Raw genomic sequence first — 12522 nt, forward strand, 5'->3', positions numbered from 1 at the left:
GTATGGGTTTGAATACTTTATACCCATAATCGACTTGAACCCGACTCGAATGAGTAGGGTCTAGAAGAGTTTTCAAATTCAGACCTAGACTCAGATCCGGATCCGGTGAAATACCAGATAGCAAATAAAAAAATTTAAAGTTGAGAGATTAATTTCAATAGATCTTATAGATTAAGTGTCTTTCGATGGGTATATTATTAACTTAAGTACATATTCAAATCCGATCTATTTTTTTCTACCCATTTTTTGTTATGGTACGGATAAAATATATCAACTACCAAGACTCTACCAGGTACACAGACATCTTTAGTCGTAGTCCAGTGATATTCCATCCGGAGGCGTTCTGGGACGTGGGGGAATCGAACTCAACTACATGCATTTCAAATAGGAGTTCTATTCTTGGGTAATGGGCTCGAGTGCGTTGGAAGGTGTTCTTGTGTCACCGAAAATTATGAGTTCATAGATAGACTAACATATTCACTGACCAGTATATTCTAACTTTGAAGTTTGAATAAGACATTCATTCTTGATTTATAATCCTCATCTACCAAATCCCAAGCATTATTTTTAAATAAATTAAAAAAATATAGACTACATTTTTTTTTTTGTTTGAATGTAGAAATAAGATATTCAATAATACAAAATTAGTTTTTTTAAAATTTTGAAATATAGACACGATGCCTTCGTATTCCCAACCAATTAAATTGTGATCCTAATAAGGGCTAAGCTTCATCTGTTTCATTATAATTTTTTTTTATTCTTTTATTTAGAGATGGACCACGAAGTCAAGCTGTTATATAGAAGGAAGATCATACATAGGGATGTCAACGGGTCGGGTTCGGGTCGAATTTTTAAAAATTCGAACCCGAACCTGAAAACCAAATTAAAATTCGTATCCGTATCCGAACCCGACGGGTTTTAAAAATTCATATCCATATCCGTACCGGACCAAAAACCCGAAACCCGAACCCGGACCCGATGGGTTCTAAAAATTCATACCGTTGAATGAAGATCTAAGGGATAAAAATTATTAAATATTTTATATATTATATAAATAAATAAAAATAAAGTATGTATATATATAATTTATTCGAGTTTGGGTTCGGATTCGGGTCGGATAAATACAAAATTCATACCCGTATCCATATCTATCGGATTTTTATTTTCTATACCCATAATTGAATTCATACCCGTTTAGCTCGGATAAACTCCCATTCGAATTTGGATTCAGATAATATTTCGGGTATCCATATCCATTGACCTCCCTAATCACACATTCACACATCCCCACCCCAAAGTGATCGAGTCCTCTTTTTTGTCCGAACTCTTTCCACAGCGCGGGATTATCTCGCTCCACGTCCTCCCATCCGGGGAGCGGACGAAAAAAAAAAAAGCTCGCGTTTACACCACACGCCGACCGAAGAGCGATGGAGGAGCTGCCGTCGGCGGTGGTGCTGGAGATACTGGGCCGGCTGGGCGACGCGGGCGACCTGGCCCGGTGCCGGCTGGCCTGCCGCGCCCTCCGCTCGCTCTCCTACCACGTCNTTTTTTCTACCCATTTTTTGTTATGGTACGGATAAAATATATCAACTACCAAGACTCTACCAGGTACACAGACATCTTTAGTCTTAGTCCAGTGATATTCCATCCGGAGGCGTTCTGGGACGTGGGGGAATCGAACTCAACTACATGCACTTCAAATAGGAGTAGGGATGCAAACGGGGCGGATCCGGAGGCGGGAGAGTTTTTCCACCTCCCGCTTTATTTCTTATCTGGACGGGGCGAATCCGGGGGCGGGAGAGTTTCCCCACCTCCCGCTCTATTTCTTATCTGGACGGGACGGATTCGGGGCGGGTTATTTTTTATTTTATTTTTGGCTCCCACTTACCGCTCCATTCGGGGCGGGAGCGGGGTGGGAGCGGATTTTTAACGGATCGGGGTAGATTGAAGGAAGAAAAGAGTCTCCCACCTTCCGCTTCATTTACTTGGCGGATCGGGACGGATTCGGAGCGGGTTATATTTTTCTATATTTTTTGTTCCCATTTACCACCCCATTCGGGGCGGATCGGGGCGGAGCTCCACCAACCCGGATCCATTTGCATCCCTAAATAGGAGTTCTATTCTTGGGTAATGGGCTCGAGTGCGTTGTAAGGTGTTCTTGTGTGACCGAAAATTATGAGTTCATAGATAGACTAACATATTCACTGACCAGATATTCTAACTTTGAAGTTTGAATAAGACATTCATTCTTGATTTATAATCCTCATCTACCAAATCCCAATCATTATTTTTAAATAAATTAAAAAAATATAGACTATATTTTTTTTTTGTTTGAATGTAGAAATAAGATATTCAATGATACAAAATTAGTTTTTTAAAAATTTTGAAAAATAGACACAATGCCTTTGTATTCCCAACCAATTAAATTGTGATCCTAATAAGGGCTAAGCTTCATCTGTTTCATTATAATTTTTTTTAATTTTTTTATTTAGAGATGGACGACGAAGTCAAGCTGTTATATAGAAGGAAGATCATACATAGGGATGTCAACGGTCGGGTTCTTGTCGGATTTTTAAAAATCCGAACCTGAATTTGAAAACCAAATTAAAATCCGTATCCGTACCCGAATCCGGCGGGTTTTAAAAATCCATATTTATATCCGTACCCGACCAAAAATTCGAAACTCGAATCCGGACCCGGACCCGATGGGTACTAAAAATCCATATCGTTGAATGAAGATCTAAGAGATAAAAATTATTAAATATTTTATATATTATATAAATAAATAAAAATAAAGTATGCATATATATAATTTATTCTGGTTCGGGTCGGGTTCGGGTCGGGTTCTGGTTCGGGTCGGGTAAATACAAAATTTATACCCGTATCCATATCTGTCGGATTTTTATTTTTTATATCCATAATCGAATCCATACCCGTTTAGCTCGAATAAACCCGACCCATTCGAGTTTGGATTCGGATAATATTTTGGATGTCCATACCCATGATTGACATTCCTAATCACACATCCCCAGCCCAAAGTGAGCGAGTCCTCTTTTTTTCTCCGAACTCTTTCCACAGCGCGGGATTATCTCGCTCCCCGTCCTCCCATCCGGGGAGCGGACGAAAAAAAAAAAAGCTCGCGTTTACACCACACGCCGACCGAAGAGCGATGGAGGAGCTGCCGTCGGCGGTGGTGCTGGAGATACTGGGCCGGCTGGGCGACGCGGGCGACCTGGCCCGGTGCCGGCTGGCCTGCCGCGCCCTCCGCTCGCTCTCCTACCACGTCCCCTCCGTCCGCCTCCGCTGCTCCCCCTCCGCCGCCGCCGGCTCCGCCTCCACCTCCGCCTCCGCCCTCCCCTTCAAAACCCTCGCCCTCAACCTCGTCTCCCTCCTCGCCCCCTCCCTCCTCCGCCTCTCCCTCGCCGTCGACCCCCCCTCCTCCTCCTGGGACGACGCCGACCTCGACTCCGACGCCGACGACCTCCACCTCGCCGCCGCCGACTTCCTCTCCCGCTGCCTCCCCCCGCTTGCCCCCCGCCTCCGCTCCCTCGCCCTCTCCGACTACTGGGCCCAGTCCTGCTGGCGCCGCTCCGACGCCCTCGCCGTCATCTCCCTTCTCTGTAAGAACTGCTTTCATCATCTCATCTGGATCCCTCTCCCCCTTCGATTTCATCTGATCGGATTCTCATCCACTACATGAATCTGCAAAGGGTTGGGAATTTATTTTTTTCCCTTTAACATTCTAGAGTGAACTAACAGTAACAGCATGTGTGGTGGCATTATTTTTTATAGTTTTTTTTTGGGCAAAATCATCTTGTCGAGTTTTGCAGTGTGAGGGAATACGTGTGTTGCGCGAACTACATCAATATCAGCAACTATGGCTCTGCTTCAACTGCTCTGTTATTACTAGAATATTAAGACTCTTGCGTAAAAGCTCACGCAGTTCAGATTTTAAATATGGTTCTGAGCTGTACTGGAGAATGAGAAGTAGAAATCCTTTTTTTTATGCACTAGAATGTGTACAGTTTGAGGTGCATGGTTTGAGATGATAAATCTGGTGTTTAGGATCCGTAGATTCTTCTCCTAATTTGATTTTAGCTTCTATTCGGTAACTTCGACAATAGAGTCCAAGTCTTTTGTATTCCTATATACACACAAGAAAGAACAAGCAATTTCACCTGTAGAAAAGATGAATTCGATGTTGACGACGAATGAAAATATACATACTGAGTTGCCTTTTAAGGACGAGACATGCTTTCATTCTACACATAGCATCTTCTGTAACTTGTTCGTTTTCACATTATGGGATTTGAAAAGAGTGTTTTCTTTATTATTGTTGTCGATAATTTGATCCCGTGCTATCTTTATTGACTAATTATTCATTTTCTGCAGGTAACAACCTTGTTGAATTGGAGGTGAGAAATGCGTGGCTATCGGTCAACGGCCTTAGATGTATGCCGAAACTGACCAGTCTAACACTGGAATTCATCAGACTCGATGACGAGAACATCGACAGGCTGAATGAGTGTTTCCCTTCCCTCCAAGTCCTTAACCTAATTGGGGTCGGGGGCCTTAAAGAGCCCAAACTCCATCTCCCTCAACTAAAAAAGTGCCGCTGGACCATTTCCAGCATCCCGCTCAACTCGACTATAGTTGCACCCAACTTGGTCGAGCTCGAGTTCACGAGCGTGGAACCGAAGATACTCATTCTCGAGACTCCATCACTTTCTGACCTCAACCTTATTATTGTAAAACCTAGTGCCACCATCGTTGGAGCCGAGAAGTGCCTCAGCCTGCGTAATCTGAGGATTGAATCGTTTGGTATACCTGGCCTTGCGCGCATGTTTGGGGGCAGCCAGAGTTTAAAAAGACTGGAAATCGAGATCCCGAGGAGAACCAGAACTGATGAATTATATGAAGCCCTCTCTTTAAGCGATCTACTTAGGAATTTTCCCCATCTGGATGAACTTACGGTGGGCCCCGAGGCGTGGTTTGAATTGCAAAAGCCTTGCAATATTTTAACTAGCACTGGATATTCGAGGTGTCTGAAGAAACTAACAGTGCATCTTGAACCGTCGGATTTCGACATTAAATTCATGGCCCTTTTCTTGAGCTTGTGCGGACCGTTATGTGAAGTGACCATTCTTTTCTTCGACTCTTCCGAAGCCGCAGCTAGGGAACAAATCGTCACAAAGTGTGCTAGCGATTTCCCGATGGTCAGGTGGAAATGGGGCACCCGAAAGAAACCAAATCGAAATACCTTGTGATATGCTTGATGTTCCAGCAACACGTAGGTCAAATTGGTTAGGTTTTCTTTGTGAAATACCTTTTCTTTTGTTGTTGTGCGTATGTAGTATTACCAGCTAGTTTGATCAGTGTTTGGACAAAAGGAGGTGGGTTCTACTTGGGTGTAATGTAATATAGCAGTGGATAGCTTAAAACATGCAAAACTACATATCATTTGGTGTAAACTTAATCCTTTCTATTACTCTTGTTCTTATGTTGGATCCGTAAGTTAATATTGCGGCTCTTCACTTTGCTGATGTGCTTCTGAGATTGCTAGTCTCTTCTTAATATTGCACCATTAATCAACACTAGTGTGAATTTTTCCATATTTCAATACCCACTCCCTTCCAGAGACGCCAAATAATTACAATGAAAAAAAAAAGGAAAAAAACAAAACAAAAAGGTTGGTGAGAGGTTCTCCATCTCCTGTACTAGATCACAATTGTTTAGGGATCAGAAGAAGTGATAACCACAAAGAACCAGGCCATACGAATTGTTTTAATGGACAAGAAGCTTACGAGTTAACCAGCGACCTATATAAGATCACCTATCAACCTATAGGTTAGTTACAGAAAATTTACAACACTGGAAGCAGCAGAGAAGTTGCTAGCATCTCACATTCAGCAGCAGAAAGGGCAACAGGAGAAGCAAGGAAACCACTTCCTAAAACCTGATATCGGAGGCTCTGTCGGTGGAGGAGATTGCTGCGGCTGCTCCGCTTGCGCCTGTTGGTGCACTGATGATTCGTTCTTCTGTGACCCGCTTCTCCCTTCCATCGTCAATCTGTATATAACCGAGTAATCATTGTCAAAAATCGGACGAATGTTCGAAAAAGATAAAAGCGATTTCCTCTTTTAAGTGCCTGTTTGGCCAAACTTCTAAACTAGCTTTTTTACTCTAGGATTTTTTTGCTCTTGAAAACCAGAAGAGAGAAGCTAGTAAGTAGTTTGGACCTTTTGATGTGGCACAATGTTAAAAAGAGCTTTTAGAGCTGGAAGAGAGAAGCTTCAATTTGAAGCTTCTAATTCTGCTTCTGCTGTAGTAAGAAACTGTAAGATCAAATAAGCCCCGAAACTATCCCCAAATAGAACCATAAGATATGCAACATAGAAGAGTAATCAATATGTTCTTATAAATAAATATCATGATATTAAGACAGCAGGGTTGTAACCAGCGAAGTAGGTGCAATGAACCTAGTCAATGTTCATACGAAATACTTGACCAGACACAATGCATGTGCTTTTCTGATAATAATTGCAGCTCTATTGATATCACTGCATTGTAAAAGAAGGATGCAAGGAGATCATACATTGGAAAGGCAAAAGATCGATAGCTAGTAACACTGCCCTCAGAGATCCTAGAAGTGCTATCAGAATGAGGAGCCCCTGAAATGGAGGGCTTCTCCCTAGCATCAGTTTCTTCTCCAGTCGCCTTTAAAACACTCCCCTCGGAGATACTAGAAGTGCTATTAGAATGATAAATCCCCGAAATGGTGTGTTTCTCCTTAACCGCACTTCCATCTGCAGTTGCCTTTAGAACATCCTTCATGGCATCGCCTTTTACTTCTTCAGCTGCACCCGGCTTCTTCAAAACTGATCCTGAATTCACATCTTTCACCGGACTTGGACTGGCTAGCGCAGCAACGGAGGAAAAATTATCCAAATTGCTATTGCAGAAACTGGTGAGGTCTCCCGACTTCCCAATATGGATGCTAAACAACGATTCATTCGAGGTCACGCTCCATTCCATGGGTGTACCACCCTTGCTGCTTGTGAAAATTGATGCAGGGATCCTATTGGGATCAGGGACATTGCATTTCCCTGTAGATTGACCCGAAGGGAACTGATTCGTTTCAAACTTAACAAACTTATCTGATTCAGGATTTAGTTTTGTGGTCGATTCGACCGCCGGTTCCCGTAACTGAGAATTTTCTCCACTTTGTAGGGGCTTCTCATCTTTTGCTGTAATCAGTTTGCTACTGTCGACTGCGTCGATTTGGAAGAAATCTTCGTCTATTGAACTATCTGAAGAAGATGAAGAGGACCAAGATGGTTCTTTTCCGAACTTGGGACCATTTTCCAATTTGTCTTCATTATTATTATCCTGGTTTGCTCCAGACTCAAGATGTGGCTTCTCATGTCCAATACTCGCATGACCGTGTAAAGAGTCCATAAATATGTGCCGGAAATTAAGACTCTGGTTTTCAATATTACCGCATCAATTTCCAATGATCTGTGCCGAACATAAAGAGAATGTTAAATATCAAAAGCATGTCACACTTGAATTAAAGAGAATATCAAATGCATAGTTCTTGTTCTGTTTAGCAGAACAATCGCGGTCATCTCAAGTTAGAACTTGGTTGAGAAATCATCATACAGAATATGTATACAGCTAGATTGCGGAGCATAACGAAGCAAAGAAGATTTGATCATATCACAACTGTACAAACATTAAATGTGCAGGGTAACAAGGAAAACTACATCTCAATAGCCAAAAACTCGTATGAAACATTAGGATAATAAGCTGATATTTTTTTTCCATTAATCAACAAGAAGAGTGAAGAAACCATTCAATACAATTCAAAAGCAAAGTGTCACCACTGCTTTCTTCTTATTTAAATATACATTAAAAACTACAGAAAATATCAATTTCAGGACTTAGTCATCATCTAAGAAGGAATTGAAATTATAAACTGCAAAGGAAAATAGTTAGCTCATATCATAAATATTCATGGGAAAAATGTGCTAATCACCTAAATAACCATCAAGCTGAGATTTTTCTTTCTTTTACTTTAATTACTTCAATCGGCCACCGGAAAAATCCAATTTTTCGCAATTAAGCATCGACTAAATCAGAAAATAAGAGGTTTTTACATACCTCGAGGTCGATTGAGCTGTAAATCCACAATGATAATATCCAAAAAGAGATTTTTTTTTCGGGGAGGGGGGGATTGATTCTCGTTCCCTTTTCCCTCTTCTGAGCTCGCTCAAGGAGATAAAAACGAGAGAGGGGATTTGTTGTGTTGATGGGGTTTAATGGCCCCAGTTTGGGACGAGATATGGTGCTACGAAGGAACAACCTCTTTGCCGTAATTAGGGAGGAGTTGAAACCTAAATCGCCAAAACCTCTTCCGCGTCGCGAAACGCGGGACGCCCCCGACGCGCAACCTCTCTCTCTCTTTCTCTACCGTCTTTTCAACCGCAACCGCAGCCGCCGCCCCGCGCGGCGCCGGCGCCGGCGCCGCCGCGGGGCCGAGAAGCTTCCCTTTTGCGGCGGCGACACGGGATGCAGGGTTTTGATGGACACTATTGCTTGCACTCCGTGCACCACGTCATCCGTGAACCGCAGTCTCATTGCACTCTTTCTTTTTTTTTTTAATTTTAGTTCCCGCTGCTTGGATTGGAATCATGAGCTAAGTTGATGGGAAAATTCTAAAATGCACCTTTTATATCGGTGTCACAGCATTTTCAACCAATCAAATATTTTTTTTCTAGATTTATCTCTCTCATTATAATTATAAAAAATATTTTAATTATATATTTTTTTAAAAGGAGAGTATAGTTGATTTGTTATTCAATGTCGTAGTGTAAATATCAAATAGTAAGCCGTCTCGAGGTAGTTGTACTTGTTCGGTGCACGGATGACGTGGTGTGCCCGGTGGAGGCAATAATTTCACCGGTTTTATCTGACGTGGCATGGCTCAAGTGAGCTAGTGGGCTAGGACATGGGCTAAAAGAACGGGCCCAAATGACATGTGCATACAAAGGGGCCCATCTCATTTGCTGAACAACTAGTTTTAATAATAAAACCCCTTACTTTATCTCGGGTCTCAAATGTCTTTCTACATAAAAAAAAAAAAAAAATTAAAATTAAACAATATAAATTAAGTCCAGCTATTATAGTATCGATAGTACTAAATTTTTGATTATCCTAACTACATATTCTTTAATCCATTCTATGGTCGAAAACTCGATAGTACCAAACGCTTGATACTATCGATAGTATAATAGCATAATTCATATAAATCTTACATTTTACTTTTTTTTTTTTTGTCAAATAAGATAGCACATATTTAAGATCATTTAGACTGACTATCAAAATTCAAAAGGAATCATAAAAATACATTCGAGTGCGAGAATTAAAATTATTTATATTTTTATGTAGAAAAATATTTAAGATACAAAAGAAAGTGTATGAAAAAATTTTATAATTAAGCCCAACTATTAACATCAGAATCATGTCCCTTTCAGGTTCGACTCATTTTTTATTAGAAAAGAAAAAAGAAAATTCTCAATCCCTCTGAGTCGTGAGTTTAACATAAAGAATATAAACAATGGACACGCTAAAAAAGGCAAAAGTCCGAGAACAAATACTATTCTATTCTATGGTACATATCTTTTTAGTCACGGAACTACTATGCATGCAGTACATTATAATATCAGCGTTACAGCTCATTAGACATGATCGCATGAACGACAAATTGACTCGAGTCGAATTAGTGTGCCAGTTTATTGTGGCTCCAGCTCAAGTACAATGATGGTGCGTGCACCGAATAATTTTAATACGCAGTGGTACGCATGCACGAAACACCGACCTAAGTTAATAATGAAAAAAATGTGTCAACTCATCATGGCGAGACCATGTCACGCAACAAAAAAAGAAAGGCATAAGCTCATCTGCTTGTTTTATCAATTACCTGCATATAGAAAGAATATAGGCTCGTGAAATGATACGAATGTTTTACTTGATACAGAATAATTAGCAATAATGATTATAAATTAAATATTCTTATCTTGAGAGAGCAAAATTAGGTGGTTCTTGTACATCTTGAGAGAGCAAAATTAGGTGGTTCTTGTACCTACAAGCACATGAGCAACATTGCATGATCATATAGTTCAGTTGATGCAATAATGAAACAACATGAATGTACGGAGACACTAAATATAGATGACAATTTCTCTTTTGTCGTCGTCGTCGTCGTCGTCTTAAACTATTTAATCCATGATGACACAGGTATTTTGAAGTTTTCACCACTGTAACACCTTTCATTATAAGCAGTTTTACGAGATGATGAAATTGGGGGCCATGGATCAAATTTGAAACCAAACAGGAGAAAAGAACCGGTGTTGATTCAAATTTTGAAACTACTTATCTACTTAATCTTTGTAAATTTCAACTTTATTAGTTAATCTTTCATTAATTTTGATTAAAAGTATGTCATCAAGTTTTATTCTGACTTAGATTTAGTTTGAAATTGCAAAAAGAGAGTCGGTTACAGTAAAAAAAGTGTGATAAAATAATATGCTATTTATTTTCATTAAATAAATACTATATTGTGTAGGTTATAATGATCATTTTAACGATTTCATAACAAAAAACATAATAGTAATTTTAGATAGCACTTGGTATCAAAAAGAGTCATTAATAATTTCCATCAAATTAAACCGGCCGTTTCTAGAGTAAGTGTCAAAGGGCTTGGTGGTTAGTACCTGAGACCCAAGTTCGAATCCTACTTGATTCACATTTTCAGCTAAGTTTATTTATAAATAAAGTAAACGAAACGAATAGCGTGTTATCTATCTCTAAAAAAAAAAATAATAAAAAAATCCATCAAATAAAAGTAGCAATATTCGGTTAAAAATGTCAAAAATATCGAGAAGCTCAGATTGCAAGGGCTGAAAAAACAGCAACTTTTGACTGCAACAAAGGTTCTGACGAAAGCAGAAATTCTAGTTCAAAAATTTCTGCTTCTAGTTATAGCAGAACTTAGTTGGTTTATTTCAAAGCTTTTAAAGCTTCCTTGAACAGCTCTAATGTCAAAGCACTTCTCAAAAACGCTCCTCATGAGCCAAAAACGCGTTTGTGCGCCTTGAGATGCTAACCTGCAACATCATCTACTCTACGGTCCCTAGCTTGGAATGTGAACCCCAAACCTTATCTATATCTACAGCATCTTGGGAAGCGGATATGAAACTAAAATACTATTCTATGTATCACCAACACTTCTATAAAATCTCGTGTGACCGTATCAGTTAGACTCGTGTCCAACGCTGACCTTGACGCATCTCATTAAAAAAAAATATTTTTTATTTATATTTTACGCATTAAAAAATATAAGAAATTTTTGATAAATGCATAAAACTTTTTGAATAAAACATATAAACTATATATGGTAGAATTTTTTTAAAAAAAAAGATTTGAACTATCGATGAGAATTTTTATTAACATTATTCTTATGAGAAATCTAATATTATTTTAGCAAAATTATATTTAATATATAATTATATTAAAAATATTATGTATTATTAGCGGTGTCAATATCGTGGCCGTGTCAGGATCCATGACGCCTAGATGCTAACCCAAAATTGTTTCAGCATTTATCTAACTGGGTCGACTAATTAAGAGCTAGCTCGAAAACGTAATCTTCAAACTGATTAAATTACATACTTTAAAATTAAAAAATAATTTAAAACCATGTAATTAAAGAGGTTTTTTTTTTTTTGAAAATAAGAAGCTTTGCACTGTACACTCTTAACCAAAGACCACAAATTCTTTTCCATCATAGGTAAATAATTTATCACTAGAATACCAATCCAGTAAGGCGCAAATCCGCACTGAAGAAGTAACTAAAAGAAGTTATTTTAGCTTACAAATCTACTTCTCATTTTAGCTAATAAAATATTGACAAATCTACTTCTCATGTTCACTAATGAACTAGACCACCCAACATAGAACAAAATCCTCGTAAACAATTTGACACAGAGAGAGAGAGAGAGAGTGAAAAAATAAATTTATCAGATGACAAAGAAGTGAGTACAAAGCAACCAATTAGGAGGTAGATGAGACTACTTAAATTCCCATAAACTAATGTACTAATAATGTACTTACTATATATCACTTAGCAAACCAAAAATGCATATATGCATGAAACATGTGAAGAACAAAATGGTACATGAAATTCGATTCACAGCTCATGTGCCCCATAGAATATATTTGAAAATAAGAGGGAATGAGGATCTGGAATTTCAACATCATGCCAACTGATCAACAGTAACCACTATAATGACAGAGAACATGGAATTCTACTGTATATGCCACTGAAATACATATCATACTATTCAAAAATTTAAGAGAGTATAATGCTGTTGTAGTACAAAAAAATAAATGAAAACATTGTTTGATAGATCTGAGAAAAAAAAAAAAGAGAGAAGAAATAACTCATGCGTGGCAATCAAA

General features: G+C 39.0%; 2 protein-coding genes across 5 annotated transcripts; one reads left to right on the top strand and one right to left on the bottom strand.

Annotated features, from left to right (window-relative positions):
• On the top strand, positions 1333–5488 carry LOC109716445 (F-box/LRR-repeat protein At4g29420). Its single transcript, XM_020241900.1, has 3 exons — positions 1333–1538; positions 3281–3620; positions 4393–5488. The coding sequence occupies exons 1-3, from the start codon at positions 1428–1430 to the stop codon at positions 5265–5267; spliced, it is 1326 nt and encodes a 441-aa protein (XP_020097489.1). The 5' UTR covers positions 1333–1427; the 3' UTR covers positions 5268–5488.
• LOC109716446 lies at positions 5582–8612 on the bottom strand. 4 transcript variants are annotated; one of them, XM_020241904.1, is made up of 3 exons: positions 8397–8612; positions 6596–7518; positions 5582–6069 (listed from the first exon to the last, which is right to left on the bottom strand). In XM_020241904.1, the coding sequence occupies exons 2-3, from the start codon at positions 7456–7458 to the stop codon at positions 5907–5909; spliced, it is 1026 nt and encodes a 341-aa protein (XP_020097493.1). In that variant the 5' UTR covers positions 7459–7518; positions 8397–8612; the 3' UTR covers positions 5582–5906. The 4 variants fall into 4 exon arrangements, with proteins under 4 accessions (XP_020097493.1, XP_020097491.1, XP_020097490.1 ...); XM_020241902.1 differs by having other exon boundaries at positions 8366–8612; XM_020241901.1 differs by having other exon boundaries at positions 8164–8612.

Source organism: Ananas comosus, linkage group 10, assembly GCF_001540865.1.
Source record: "Ananas comosus cultivar F153 linkage group 10, ASM154086v1, whole genome shotgun sequence".
NCBI classification, from domain to species: Eukaryota; Viridiplantae; Streptophyta; class Magnoliopsida; order Poales; family Bromeliaceae; genus Ananas; species Ananas comosus.